The sequence below is a fragment of the Habropoda laboriosa genome, unplaced genomic scaffold (genome assembly GCF_001263275.1).
Source record: "Habropoda laboriosa isolate 0110345459 unplaced genomic scaffold, ASM126327v1 scaffold64, whole genome shotgun sequence".
In the NCBI taxonomy this organism is placed as follows: Eukaryota; Metazoa; Arthropoda; class Insecta; order Hymenoptera; family Apidae; genus Habropoda; species Habropoda laboriosa.
The window spans coordinates 343,939-359,890 of NW_017100183.1; the positions used below are offsets into that span (position 1 = coordinate 343,939).

The 15,952-nt window shown below is 44.4% G+C and overlaps 1 protein-coding gene across 1 annotated transcript; it reads right to left on the minus strand.

Moving 5' to 3' along the window:
* Positions 1–10,349: 10,349 nt before the first annotated feature.
* LOC108579241 (probable ATP-dependent RNA helicase DDX28) lies at positions 10,350–12,515 on the minus strand. The gene is made up of 7 exons (XM_017942724.1): positions 12,372–12,515; positions 12,080–12,298; positions 11,685–11,999; positions 11,346–11,603; positions 11,151–11,264; positions 10,689–11,080; positions 10,350–10,605 (listed from the first exon to the last, which is right to left on the minus strand). Exons 1-7 carry the CDS (start codon positions 12,441–12,443, stop codon positions 10,350–10,352), a joined length of 1,626 nt encoding a protein of 541 aa, XP_017798213.1. The 5' UTR covers positions 12,444–12,515.
* Between the last annotated feature and the right edge of the window lie 3,437 nt (positions 12,516–15,952).

The following is a 15,952-nucleotide window of genomic DNA, read 5'->3' on the forward strand; positions in this document are numbered from 1 at the left end:
GCATTCGAGTGCGTTGACTCTCTTAGGGAGAGATTCAGCCTTTTTTGCGATGCTAGTGAAAATGCGAAAAGCGTACACGCTACAGGCAGGAGTAAGAAAAGAGGCAGGTGGATGAGTGGAAAACGGAAGAATCGCGAGAAGGTTGACTATCCTAGCACCACTTTTGCATTGCATCCGGCATCCTGGTGAGCGACAACAGGATTGAGAGACAGGTAGAAGTGAAACGGGTCTGAAATCCGTTCAACCGTGAGCGAACTGCCGCTACCGGAAGCCAGCCGTGTCCGAACGCTAACGTTCATCTTGCTCGTTTCTCTCAACGTTTATCGAGGCGCTGTATTTTCTAACCGAGCTTTCTGTCCTGATTTCGATACTTTCGCCAATGCTCCGGTCGTATCACATGGTCAAGACGAGCAAACGCGCAGCTACCGAACCTGTACGACGACTTGTCGTCGTCGTCGTCGTCGTCGTCGTCGTCGTTGTTGTTGTTATTGTACGCCTCTGTGGGAATGTTCGAGGTGCGTGCAACCGCAAGCACCGATCCTTCTTCGCTTGCATCGCCGCGAGTCCATTGGCCATAGGTATGTCGGTGAGCTCCCAAGTGCATACCCGATGCGCACCGAGAATTCCTACTCTGCTTCGTCAACGTTCTACGTTTCATCTTTGTTCGTACGTTTTCGTATCGAGGTAAAAAGCGGACGCTGATACTCGTTTCTAGGTATCTGTTCCTGCAAGAGGGATATTATATCGCGTGGTTGTTGCTTCGATCCGATAAATCACACGTTATCGTTACAGCGATAACGTTGGCATCGTACGTCTTTACACGGCTGTAGGCGACATGAGATAATCAACGTTGGTCAAAGATACCGCGAGATCGTCTAACGAGATGTGTAAATTGGAGCGCTCTCCCGTTATATGTAGTTGGGATTAATCGCGCTCTGGGAACGGGGAACAATCGCCTCTTTTTTCTTTCCCCTCTTCGCAACAATTGCTCTTCTTCTCTATTAAGCGAGTTTTCCGCGACGCACGCACGCACGCACGCACGCACGCACGCGCGCACGGTGTAGAAGGGGATCGCGCGCATTTTTCACGAATCCCTCGAGCGTAAACGCTTTGCCGTATAAAGGCAGGCTGGATAGAATATTACTTGGCCCCTTTCTGGGATCGAGCGTAATAACATCGAGCATCGTTACCACGATAAAATGCTGCTTTTTCTAGAGTCGCGGCCGCGCCGGTTTCCGTTCGTTGATTGCAGCCTACCTTCTCTATGCAACCAACTGTGTGAGTAATTAGCTTTTTTTAATCGTGCGAATTCATCGAGCGAAAGAAAGTTAGACCGTCCGCGCGAGGCAACGCGCCACCTTCCGAAACGTAATTTCCGTAGTGTTTGTAATCGCGAGTAGAACGTTTCCTGAAACGACGCGTTCTCTTTTGTCCCGGGACATTGTCGGGCGTTAGGAATATGGCATTCTGGGGGAAGAATAAAGAAATGGTAAGCGAGGATGAAAAAGAGACGGAGGACAACGAACTTGCAACCGGTATTCTCCAAGATTTCTCCAAGGTTTGTCTTGGCTGGTAGGTAAAGGGAGAGAAAGCGTTCGTCACCGAGCGGCAGCGTTTACTGACAGCGTCTCTGGGAGCGTTCGCAAAGGAGGTCCGCGCGATCGCTTTTTTGCCGGTTAATCGAGAGACTGGACGTGGGATGGCCGCATGGTGGCCGCATGGTGGCCACATGTGGCCATAAGTGACCGCGCTGTTTCGAGAGAACGGTAACTCCTGTAAATTTGCAGCGTCGAAGAATAGAAGAGGAGGATCGCGTTCTGGATGGACGCGCGACGTTGGTAAGCTTGGAGGAATGCGCTCTTTCAAATTGGGACAATCGAGGAGGAATGCGGGAGCCGGTTCGAGCAGGGCAAAAGCAGTTTCTTTTCCTCGGTTCGTGAGTCATCCAGCGGCCGTATAGGAGAGGCTTACCAACAGTTGGTCGCATCGCGTCTGATCGCGCCTCATCTACCTCTCTCTTTCGTCCGACGTGCCGTTCCTTTTCTTACGTAACGCATGGCCCGTCACCAAGTTCCCGCGTCCTTTGTCGTTACCCTCGTGCACTCATTCACCTACATTCGATCGGGTTTCGTCCGTCTTTCGTCCGTCTTTCGTCCGTCTTTCGTCCACCGTTTACGGAACACACGCGCGCACTCGTCTAGAGAACTACATAGAGAAGAGTAGGACGATGGACCACCTGTCCGTTTCTCCAGTATTTTCTTCTTCCTCCAGGCGTGCTCTTCCGCCGCGCGTGCGCGTTCCCCGTTCTACCACCCGCTCTGCTCCAACTTATCTGACTTTTTTTTCTCGGAGACGGCGTGAGGCGTATCATCGCCTCCAGAAGACCGTTCACTATATTAATCGGCATCGTCTCGAATCGCCAACTTTTTTTCTCCACAACCTTTTCGCACGGTGTCTGTCACTCGACTGGCCGGCGAACAAGAGAATATCTGCGGTTAACAATGGCAGGATCGCAAAAGAGTTTGCGTCGTGCACGAACGTGTACGGACATGTTTCGACCGAGGGAACGGCAGGGATCCCCTCTTCCCTTCCCCTCGCTCGATCCCCGATCACCGTACTGTAACGCCTTTGCCGATCGATCCTCCTGGCTTATCATATCCCGTATTATCAAATGCTAGGTACAGTTTCGAGGGGAGAGCGATAAATAAACGAGATGGTGGGGATCTCCCAGGAGGCAGAAGAGATGAAACTTTCCTTTTGTCAAGGTATGCCTAATCGTACGCGACGATTAGCGTACGGGTCAGGTGTACAAAGCGTTCGTTACGCAAGGCTGACGTATCGGGTCAACGACTTCCTTTTTCTCCGTGTACGCGGACGAAAAAGGGAGGAGGCGGAGGATGAAATACGATTGGAGCAATTAATTCGCTAAAAATGATTACCAAGTCAATGTTAAGATCCAGCTTGCACGGTTCATTCCGCATCGCCAGTCGTTTCCTTTTCCTCCTCCTTCTCTTTTCGCGGAGACTCGGGTCCGAACGTTTCACAAATTTTGCGAAAGAATTTTTTCAATTTTTCGCGATTACTACGCAGGAGTTGCTCCCTCTCGGGCTGAATCTGAGACCGGTGCGCACGCAGAGAAAGAAGCCAGGAGAAGATAACGGACAAAGAGCGCGTTATACGTTGTTTGCTCTATACGAACGGTGCGCGTTTGGAGGAAAAGCTTCTTCGCTTTCGTTCTCCTCTCGGGCTCCAGCCTTTTACACTCCGCCTATTTGATCTGTGTGGCAAACTTGCCAACTGGTACGCGACGCGACTACGCTATCGCGGTCAGGCATTTAAAGGAGGAACCTGGGAGAACTTTGATATCTATGTATACGTTAGCGTGCCACAAACGCACGTCTGTACGATTTCCTTCTCTATCGAAAGAACGATAAAGGCCGAACGTTGAAAGAGGAACAAGTAGCCGCAATGAATCGGCATACTTGTTAATCGATCCCGTATAAACCTCGGCGGGGCGAACATATGGCGATCAAAGCCGATCCTCGACGCGTTTCCTCTGTTCTCCGACTGCAGGAGGTCCCGGCATATGTCGCGACTCCCTCGTCCTCCCTCGTCCTCCCTCGTCCTCCCTCGTCCCTCCTCTTTCTCCGATTGTTTGATCGATCGTTACGTACGGGCACGGAGAGCGTTTATTTCGAGAGAAGATTAAGAGAGATTGGCCCCGTCGCGTACATAAGTATGTACAACGACCCCCTGTTCGCTCGCTGGCCACCGCCGTCACTCCGGTTTTTAACGTTCGACCTATAAATACGCCGGTATCCTCACTTTCGCTAATACGCTCTGAAACTGAAACTACAACGGCGTAATATTCCAGGGAGATGAATTCTTTCTACCTACGTTGACCCTTTCCGATGGCCGATGGAATCGTGAAGAGAAGTTGGCAGCCGTCCACGCAACGAGCCCGACACACGGCCAGTGTAACTCGCCTGAGAATACAGACGTTCGGTCGTTAGCCCCGTTTTCCCGGAACGATCGTTTCCTCCTCTTTTTACACGAAAGAGGAGCGCGCCGAAATTTCCGAAGCGACAACAGCGGTGTTGTTACCTGTGTTTCCCTCTTTCCTTTCTCCGCAACGCGTCTGTCAACGCGTACGCGACGTGAGACGGATTTTATTAAGAGGGAGGAAACAGGCTGGGCGCACAGTCGCATCCAGGAGAAAAAGTTGACTCGGGGCTCCCGCTGAGAAAGGAGGACGACCTCGATGCTGGAAGCGAAACGAGCACGCAGAGTTTCAAGCCTACTACGTACACTGTACGGACGATACGGGCGAAGACGCTGCGACGCGACGTGAAAAACGAAAGGGTCCCCCTCGCCCGTCTTCAGGGACAACGGCATTTGAATACAATGCTGGCACAGCGATCGTCGCTTCTTCGACGACGAGAGGATTTGCTCGAAAATGTCTATTCTATTTGAGGGCGAGGAAATCGGCGTGACGCTACGCGGCGAGGAGTCCCATCGGTCGTGATTGAAATTAAAAAGGCTTTAACCGAAGCGAGGATGATCCGCCGGCAAGAAGGTCGTGCCCTCGTTGCTTCTCGGAGCAGTCCTTTGTGCCGGCTAGGCTGGAGAAAGGGAATCGAGAATATGCGCTGAGGGCGAGCTACGGCCCTGACCACCGGAAGTCCTCCCTCCTTCCTCCTCAAGCCGTTCTTCCATGGTTGCCTAACCTACCTAACCCCCGCTTCTTAATTGACAACGTATTCGATGAAAAGTCTACGTAAATCGAGACGAGACGGATAGGAAACGGATAGGAATCGAGTGTAAAATTTTCCCACGGATCGTGCCGGTCGGCGTGCTGACAGACCGAAAGCCCGGGGCTTCGTCCTGTACCGTCCTGGGCCTCTGTCTCCTCTTCCTCTTTGTAAAATTTGTAAAAAACCGGAGGAAGAACGAAGGAAGGATTGGAGCGATACGGTTTCTTTCCTTTTACGAGGAGTACGTATCTTGGATAATGGAAACGATTCGTTGGATAATGGAAAAAGGTAGGAAGAGGATGGTGTCCGAGGATGCGTTACGCAAGGAAAACGACTTATTCATAGGCGTTCCGCTTGCAGGCCAACCAACCACTTGGTTATCGGCCCGCAACGATCTTTCTGAGCACCGCTGGAACGACCAAAGGTTCGACGTAACGATTCGTGTCCGGTACTCGATGCAACCACGATCGCATAACATCGGCCGGCTCGTATCGCGCTACGCCGTTTTAGAATCTGCATCGTTCTCCTACTTCCTGCCGCGATGCATCCCGGCCGCATACATACGTCGATGGCGGCTGCTCGACATTCGCTATCGCGAAATACGTCCGTTCCTACAGATTGACCATTTCCCTACCGTGGGGAATCGGTGAAAGTGGGATACGGATGCGAGTGAAAGCGAACAACTTGGTGATATGACGGTGATAACATTTATGACGGCTTAAGGGACGAGGGACGAGGATCGAAGATTGACCTGGTTGGTAGAACACGGGGAAGGCGAGATGGCAAGCGTGAACGAGAGAAGCCGAGTGCACCGAAATAGAAAGGCCGAGAGAGAAGGATCGCGCACCGTGACCCAGAAAATTGAATACGGGACGTAGCGGTGAAGCCGACTCGCGCGGGCCGCCTCGTTTCTACGATTTCTTCGTCCGATGAAAATCGCGTAACAGGCGTTTCCAGCGAATCTGAGGCGAGAAGAGGAATTTCGTATGGAGGGATGAATATATTCGGCGTTGAGAAGACACGTTACGCTCCTGAAGCGTACTGCTAGGGAAACAGAATAAGGACGGAGGTGTCGCCGGTGAAGGTGAACACGCCGAGAGTAGCCCGAAGAACGAGGAAAGGCAAGGAGGACCCGAGATGCCGTTACTCCGGAGAGTGACTGGCTAACCGAAAGAACCGAGAGGAACGAGATTCCTCTTATTATTATTGTTGTTGTTGTTGACTAACCTAATAGCTAGTTCGACTGTTACTTTCGTAACGAGTCAGCACGCGAGAAATGCGCGCAGCTTAACGAAGCGATCGCGAAACGACGAAAAGCGTTTACGAGCACTTTCGATCTACCTGTTATTTGCCAACCACCTGTCCGGAATAGCTATTCTATAAAAGCATGCTCGTCCGTAAAATTGGCTGCGCCGCTATTCGTAACAGAGGGAAGAGCGCGTGCGCCACATCTCGGCAATGTTCCCAGCAAGGGGTCTCGCGTGCCAGGTGACGGTGCTTTCCCGATACGACGTACCAGTGACAACTCTACTCTTGGCTATGTCGTTTTACAGTTAACCACATGGTGCGTTATAACAGTATATAACAGTATACATATTCCCCGATTCTCGCGATGGTAAGGGCCAAGCCCCCGCGGTGCTCCGTACCCTGACAAACTTATTCAGAGGTCAATCAACGCATCCGGCTTTAATTAATTGGCTTTGGTTGCTTTTAAAGAACCTGTATCCTGCCAACCCGCCTGCACGCCGTCATCGACTCGAATTGTCGATTCCAGGGGGAAGGTTATTGCCGCAGGAAACGGTATAGGCGAGAGGCTGATCTGCTAACTGTAACGCGACGTTCACCGTGACAAACCAACTCGATTTGCGAACGTGCACCTTGCCTACCGGCCTGCTTTCGCCTCGACGTCTTCTCTTTCCCCCGTTTAGGTACTTATCTTTAACTGGATTTACCAGAGATGCAACGTGTTTCCAAAGTTACAACACTTCCAAACGCCGATTCGCTCGAGAGCATAATAATGAGGAGACGAACGCAGGTTGGTCGAGTCGAAGGATGTTTCTGTAGACCTGAGGCAGGCCCGCGGCGGCTGGGTATATCGCTTAGGTATGCGGCTGCATACTACAGCTGTATACTACACGCTTTCTCAATATCGAGATGCGCCTTTTCCTAATCGACGCGTTTCACACCACCGAAATATTCGCTCCCGTGGGTAAACGCTCCGGTGAAATATTTCAGTTGAAGCTCGAACAACTCCGAGCCACAAACCGACCACCGGAAGTAGGCGTAATAACCAACTCCCATTGCCTGTACGTGCTGGGAATACAATAACATTGTACGCGACGCACAAACGATTCTCTCTCCCTGCAACGGCTGCATCGGAATACGTCAATTTCTCCTCCCCTTTCCTCCGCCATTTACTATTTCTCCCAAACGTGACAAAAAGTATACCTTCGAAGAGACCACTTCAACCGGATGGTGTTCAATTTTCTTTTTCTCTTCGGACGACACGATGAATCGTCGGTAACAATTCTAAATAACGGCTTCGATATGGATTACGGGACGGGTGATTATATCTCTGTCAGCAGGCAGCAGGCCAGTAGAAGAAGAAAAACCGCATTACGTATAGGTTGGCGTGGAAATGGCGAAGACAGATCGCGAGGGAGAGAGAGAGAGAGAGAGTTGTCGTTGGTACATATTGGCGTCGAATCGACAGTGGTGTGACCTTCACCTATCGGTATTCCTCGACATTAACCCAACTTTCTTGCGAAATACCAATTAGGCTTTGCGCTGGAGGGACTTGTTTCGCAGAAAAGTCCATCTCTTGGAAAATATATCCTTTTCGAGTAACCTACGCTCGGCAACCATGTTTAGATCTCGAGCGAACGTTTATCTCGAACGAGCATCGATTATGTCGCTGTTTCGATGTGGTTTGTATTTATTGGCGAGTTGTAGAAAGATTCGTTCCGAGAATAAGGGTGTCTTATCGGTTACACGTTCAGTCCGATATGTATCCGATCGAATCACGTCACATGCAGACAACTTACATTTTCAGGCTGCGACGATCGCCTCTGCCGCGGTACACAGAAGAGCGCCACGCCGCTTTCTCGCTTCTTCTCCAATATAGCGGCTTTTCCCTCTTTCCAGCAGCGCACCAAACAAAAGCAAATCTCCTCCTCCGCGCGGCTCTTTCTAATTCTAAGGTCGATTATCTACGCACATATCACTCACTTGTACGTCGAATGCGATCGACGATCGATCGGGCACGTCCTCGTTCGAGACAGTTTGTCCGAATGCACGATTCACCGCGAACGTATGCATTCGTATTTGCTTGCTCGTATATCGCTTCGCAGAACACTATCTCACTCGCGCTACAACTTGCCTGACTCCGAGCTTCAAAATCCTTCGATTCGAGATTGAAACTCGACTCCGTGGCGGCGCTCGAACAGTGCGCCGTTTCAATTACACCGGCATACTTTTTTTCTCCGTTCGTTTCCTTTCTATATTACACCAAGTGCAACGCGACGACGACCGCGACGATTTTCTCGACGTTGTTGGTTAGTTCGTTAGCTCGACGAGTATTGTTCGCGCGATCCACCCAGGTGTATTGCGTGTTAACCGTACGCTCGGACGGCGCGCTGCATTTTTACAGAATCGACGTGTCCGCCTCTTTCAGAGGGTTCGTCAACCCGGAACTGACGTGTCGATCGGTAACCTTTCTTCCGACGATATCGTACCACAACTTTCAAATTATTTCCGAAGAAGGCGGGCTCGCAGCTTTAACGACACTTATTCTTAAATCACTGCTGATCACTTGGCTCAACGGAGAAACTGTGCAAAAGTGTTTAAAGGGAAAAATCTAAGGTAAAATTCGATGGCACGACGCTAACAGGTTGCGCGCCGCAAAACGACTGAGTTCACTTCTATTAGCACGGTTACTCAGATCCCCACTCCGTTCAATTTCAACACTCGCCTCTTCGGAACCGTAGCGCTCGTTAGGGGGTATTGCCGGCATATTGCCGGCAGTCGAGAACAAATCGACAATTTTTTTTATTTACATATTTACGTTTCTACCGGGATACAATTTTCTGAATCTTCTTTTCTTTCACATGCATCGCAGCAGAAATGTTTCAGGGGTCGAACAAATCGTTCAGCGCTTATTCAACGATTCTCCATTCTACGTCACGAAAAATTTCATACCGCTTGTTCTACTCTATGTTTACCTGCGACCGTAATTCCGCGGAGTAACTCTTTCGTATAGAGGTCAGGCGCGTTTGTTTCTTTCGCTGGAATTCAGATTGAATTGGAGCATTACGTGGACCCCTTTGTCGAAAACGAATGTTATCGAAAGCCGATATATCCACGTTTAATCGTATTTTCTCCTAATTACTCTTTAATAATTAACAGCCTGCGTTTTCTTTCCAAAGTGATACGTAATAAAACGAGTACTCGAAAGGCATCTTCTTTTTCTCATATTTTCGGTATGTGAAATAATATACGTCGTTTAGACATTACACGCAAGAATAGATACGACAGAAATGAAAAATTATCGACTCTGTTGTTCTATCGCTGTAACAAGGGTTCCTATGTGTATAACTAGCGTGTCTACGTCTGAAATTCCCCTACGTACCCTACATGACACGCAACTACCCACGCTAATTAGTCTATTTTCATTGTCTTTGCTCCTAACTATTCATCACACGTTTCCGTTTCCGTTTTCATACTCTAGGTATATACTACTTGGAACACTTTTTCGACAACAACAACAATCTCTTTGCTGCTTCCTAGGGAAATCGTTTAAACATGTTCGTATACACCTACGATCGTATTACTTGGATGTTAATATCGTTACACGTGCAAATGGAATAAAAGTTTACGGTATACCAAATAAATGATCATTTTACCGGCGTGAAATAATGTTATCGTTCAACGTATGTCGTTACGACAGTGCGATTCTAAGACACACCCTTTACAGAGAGTGACGAATGTCAACGTGCGTAAACACAGTTAATTCCACTAAAACACAATGCGCGTAATAAACTGGTCTAGACGTACGGTCTCGATTATAGTATATATGTAGTTCTGTTTGAGATACGTAGGAGGTTGGTGTGGGTGTGCCGCCGGACATTGGATCAGCCGATGAATGGAAACTCACGTGTGGGTCGAACGCTTCCTTCCTACAGTTGAAACTTTCAAATTTTCAAGCTTAACAGATAAAACAGATAAAACAGATAAAACAGATATAGGTGGCGGACGTTCGTTCATTTCGTTCTATCGAATATTTCGAAACATCGTTGTAAAATAAAGGATTATTTGTTAGTGGTTTTCATTTGTACGTCGAATGAAAAAGTTGATGAAATAGGCACAGTTTATACTTTGAGCAGACTGATATAGATTTAAGGGCAACGACGTTCGGTCGATTCTTTCATCCTATCGTGATTCACTGCAAGGGCTTCACAGAAGACTTCTCGTACCGGTGCACATGAATTACGCGAATAGAGTGGATACGAAGCAAACGAAAGTAAATACTGAATAAACAAGAGACATTTATAACAAGTAGAAGTATTTTTATTTACATGGTAACAAAACATTTCAGCTTCAATATGGTATATCCTCTGGATTGTCTAGATTTTCGATTAATTCGTTAATACATTCATCGTCCTCTTCTTCCTTTTCTTCTTCTTCTTTTTCTCTCGCTTCTCTACTTGAATCCAACAGATTAAAAACAGGTATTGGTTTCATTCTTCTAGCTGCCATTTCAATCTTTTGAACCATAAAAACTTCCCCTTTTTTGGAAATAAAATTTGTTACTCTGGAATCACCTATGCTACCCACTCTGCCAGTTCTGCCACATCTAAATAATATATAATACGTAACGTTTCGATTTTCCATTTGAATTATAAAACATTTTCTTTGCAAATTATTTGAATAAAGTACCTATGAATGTAAGCGGCCGTGTCTAGTGGAAAGTCATAATTTAAAACATGTTGAACCATCAACGTGTCTAAACCTCTAGATCCTCCATTTGTCGTTGATAACACCATTGTTTTGCCATTTAAAAATTCCCCGTATTTTCCTTGTCGTACATAGAGTGGCATGTCACCGTTTAAATTGGTAGTTTTAATACCGCACTCTTGTAAAAACAAGTAAAGCCAATAGGAGGTACTATTATGATTCGTGAATACAATTACACGTTCTTTATTTAATACTTTCGGTCTTATATACTTCAAAAGCTCCATAGGTTTTTTACTCGGTATCATTCTCATAAATTTTTGTGGAACCAATATTTTATGTAATTTATCTGTTGTTACATGTTTCAAGGACTGTGGCTGCAAACAAATATTTCCCCCATATAAAACAGAAGTCTTCTCTGTGAATTATTCACAGGATGCTACTTACATTTACAATTCCACTTAAAACGTCTTCCAAACGCAAAGGAATTGTTGCAGAAACTAAAATAAGTTGAGCCGTTTTAGCAAATCCATTTTCAGATATTTCTTGAAAGTATCCAACCTGAATAAATTCAAACAATTAGTATGATTATTTTCTTAATGGATACTTGTATTATATGGAATATGTTTTCCTTCTACATACAGGTAGCTTATTCATGAGAACTCGTAATTTGTCCTCAAATGTATAATGAAAAAGAGTATCTGCTTCATCTAGGACAATGAATCTTACAAATTCAGTATTGTAAACACCACATGTAATCAGTTTACTAACAACTCCAAAACTGCCAACAAGAACGTCAATATGGTTAACAGGAGGATTCGATAATGCTCTTTTTGTTCTCCCACCGGTGATTATTTTTGTTTTAATGTCAAGAGGTTTAGATAGTTTGATCAGTTCCAGCTGAACAGAAATGTAACATGTTATATATATATGTATGTTGTATCAATGAATATAAGAAATTGAAATGGTGATATTACAAACCGCAATTTGTACTGTTAGTTCTCTGGACGGAGTCACAATTAAAGCCAACGGAGAGTTGACATTCCTTTGCACGACCTGCTTCCATTCCAAAATTTTAGTCACCAGAGGTAGAAGGTAAGCTAAAGTCTTCCCACATCCTGTTTCTGCAGCTAATAGCACATTACAACCTTGAAGAATTGCCGGTATTCCCAACTTCTGGATTTCCAAGGGTTTCTGCATGCCTAAACTTTCCACGTTGTTACACACAGAAGAGGACAAATTCAAATCCTCAAACGTTCCAACGTCATTTCCCTCATTTTCTTTTTTTCCATCTTTCTGAAAGAGAAATTACAATTGTGGAATCTGTTACAATTGATACATGAAAATCAACAAACATCACTGTAATTGAGAGGTACATTGCCATAAGGATATATGATAAAATGATCGTCTCTAGAATCTCGGGATTTCCATCCATGGCTAGCTAACACCGGCTGCTTCTTGTTAAAGGTATCACCTTTATAAAAATTGTACCTTCTCTTTTTGCATAATACTATCGGCGTCCTGTTTTCCTTATTTTCTACTTTATCGTTAATTACATCATTTTCTTTTCGTTGTGCATTTGCAACTGCTTTTGCCTAAATGGGAATTCACATGGTTAGCTTAATGTGTACACCGGGTGAAAAGAAGAAAGGTTAAACGGGTAGTTACATAATGCCTTGAAATATTTATAAACGATGCCCCCGCATTTTCACGGCCCAAACGATAAAATCGATACAACATTTCGTGTAGTTTTTGGAGAATGAAAATAACATATACTTTAAACGACGTAATTAACCAACATGGTCATCGCACACAATGCTGCCATTTTGAAGCTAACTGGTGTATACGTGTATAGTAAGAAAATGAAAGAAAAAGGCTTAGACAAGGACAGCATTCAAGAAATGTGTTAGACAAGGACGGAAAATAAAATGGAGAGATAACGCCATCTCGTGTCCGGTGACGCGAACAACGACTTTTTAATAGGAACACAGAATATAAACAGAGGTATTAGACAAGGAACGCAATAGTGTGCGAGAAGGATAGAGAGATACGTTTCTTATTGGCTGGAGGCCGCCATAGCTCCAACTTCTGAAGGCGACATCATGTCGGCGAGGGGAAAATAATTAATAACTCGATAATTACCATGATATTGCGAACTTTTAGCATTGCAGAATGAAGTGCGGACCTTCGGTAACTTTCACATATAATTTTTAATGCACCAAACCCTTTCGATAATTAATTATTAACAATTTCAGTACGTGATGTCGAGAACAATACCGCGTTCCTTTACGGTTTCTCAATAATTTCATAGCTTTCTGCTAAATTCTCATACACCTAACTATATGCGTCTGAAAGGCAACTCCCTTAGCTACATTCTTCTATAATTGTCATTAACCCTTGTGTAGGCAACCGAAATGTTCACCGTTGCTGGGCAACCGGGTACCCGGGTACCCGGGTACCCCACGTGTCTTATTCCGATACATAGGATACGTAGAGATAATTTTACTTCTTTTAGTTTCATTATAAGGTCAATAGTTGTTACGATCCGCATCTATGCATTCACCCTCGCTCTCCATGTCTTTGGGACGATGGCAGAGTGATGCAGAGCCTCTTATCTTGTATATGTATATAAACAAGTATAGGAGCCCACGAAACGAACTAGATGACGAAATGAAGAACTGAATTAGTTTGAATCAGTTTTTTGTACGGGTAGGATCTGTATCGTGGAAACGTTTCCTGTACAGTTTTGTTCTTCATAGTAAAGTGTCTGCATGAAATATAGTTTTCCACTTCTGTAAGTGATTTCTATAGTCCTACGTAAAAATGGAAGAACTGTCAGCAGAAGAATTTTCAAGGTAAATCAAATCTACATATAATACATCAAAATAATTATCAATTTAGTATACCAAAGTAGCACATCGAACATGTGTGTAAAATTGTTTTTAGATTATCTCGGGCAGAACAGGATATTTATTTAGCGACATTATTGGGAGAAGAATATTCTTCTGATAATATATCATTGGATGGTGAGGATGAAGATTGGTTGCCGGGGCCACAAACAGGATCATTGAATGATGAAGTTTCTGACACCGAGCAGAATATTGACGAAGAACAGATAGAAGATACAGTAAGGACCGAAGAGTCACCGGAAGACGACGAAGATCGTATAAATACTCAAACTGTTTTTGTTGCTAAGGATGGGACCATCTGGAACAAGGAACCACCATCTCACCATCAAACACCATCTTACAATATCATTCGAGAAAGAAGTGGTCCACAACGATCTACACGCATGTTATCGATTCGGGATACTTTTAATTTTATTTTTTCAAATGAAATGATGGACATTATTGTAAGACACACGAATCGAAAGGCGACTGCTGTGTATCTTGCTCTTACGACAGAAGAATTGTCCGCCTTCATAGGTATTTTAATTACAGCCGGTGTAAATAACTCCAATGTAGATCACGTATACGATATGTGGAAGACGACTTCCTACCCTTTATACCGGGCAGCTATGATGATTTATTCGATTCGGCGATGCAAATACACGAGCTAGCTCCTATAACAGATATATGGATAATGTTGAATGCAAATTTGACAAAAGCGAATTTAACTATTGATGAACAATTATTCCCATATAAAGGTAGGACTAAGTTGACGCAATATATCCCATCCAAGCCTGCTAAGTATGGTATCAAGATCTGGTGGCTATCCGATTCTGAAAATTATTACCCATTATCTGGGCAAAAGATTTGGCTGGTGCGTGTAAAGGGTCGGGCAGACTGTTCCCTTAGCAAAATTTCTGTTATCTTGGAAATTGACAATTGTAGGGACGATAAGGAAAAACAACTAGTATATTCCTAGAGAAATGGCACCATCCAAATCACGCGAAGAGTACACTTCTTTATTTGCATATCATGAAAATATAACACTTTGTTCCTATGTGCCGAAAAAAGAAAAAGCCGTCATATTATTGTCAACAATGCATACTGGCAATGTTGTTTCTGGGCCAAAAAGAAAGCCGGAAATCGTTGAATTTTATAATCGAACAAAATCTGGGGTGGATACCATGGATCAGTTGTTAGGGAGATACACTACAAAAAGGCGAACTGTCAGGTGGCCATTAGCATTATTTTATAATATAATTGATATCGCTAGTCTTGCCTCCTACATTATTTATAAGTCAAACAATAATATGTTATGTAAAAAAACAAATGACCGGCGTATATTTTTACGACAATTAGGAGAAGATCTCTGTATTCCAAACATTCAAAATCGAGCCTCAAATATTCAGATAATGCGACATTTTGCAACAAAATTAGCAGTAGATAGTGTACTAAGTCCATCACACAGAATAAACATTCCTTCCAGTTCTGCCCAACCGTCGTCGTCTTCGTTAGATGCAAGTGTTACATATGTCACGCAGATCATATAAGAAAACGCAGAAAAACAAGAAAAACCTGTCAGAAGTGTACACAACCAGTTTGCGATGAGCATGCAAACACTATTACACCAGTTAATATTTAATAATTACGCTCTCAACTGTTTATGTTAAAAAATAAATACAATCAAGAATTTTATATTGTGTATAATTTATTTGGCTATCCGGGTACCCTGGTTGTGTAACAAGCGTATGTACAGGTTTGAAGCTTAATTATTTCAAATATATTGTATATTATGTTTTTCACAAAACATGAATCGACGCAGAAGAGTTCAAAGAATGGGGATCCAGAGCGACTTTGTGATATTTTGTCAAGACCATAAAAAAATAGTACAGGAAATACAGAAATGGGTACCTGGGTACCCGGTTATGCACACAAGTGTTAACATGTCCCTTGTGGTTGAGTAGCTACTTAACATTCTTTCGGTGAGTGTTACAGCCGTCGCATTCCATCGTAACACATATTCGTTATTTCAATAGATATGCGTGATTAATTATGAACTTTGAATTAATTATCTACATTCTCCAATAGTGATTGTAGACGTAAGTGATGTGGTGTTTTAGATATTAACAATTCTTTATAACATTTGAATATGTTCGAGTGCGATGAATAGGGGAGTCTTAATAACTCTTAAACTGAACCAAACATGTTAATAAAAATTATATGAGAATATAGCCAAAGGAGTTACCTTTCCGAAGCATACAGTTAGTTGCATTAGAATTTAGCGAAATTCTAGTTGCATTTAATGAAATTATCGAGAAATCGTTAAAGTATACGGTATCGTTCCCGACATCGTCTACTATA

Excerpts from the sequence above, each read along its gene's own strand:
- LOC108579241 (XM_017942724.1), bottom strand. The coding sequence starts at position 12,443 with ATGTTGTATCGATTTTATCGTTTGGGCCGTGAAAATGCGGGGGCATCG. Across the intron at positions 11,081-11,150 it reads TTTTAAGTGGAATTGTAAAT|CCACAGTCCTTGAAACATGT; the intron begins GTAAGTAGCATC and ends ATTTGTTTGCAG. Across the intron at positions 10,606-10,688 it reads ACGGCCGCTTACATTCATAG|ATGTGGCAGAACTGGCAGAG; the intron begins GTACTTTATTCA and ends TATATTATTTAG.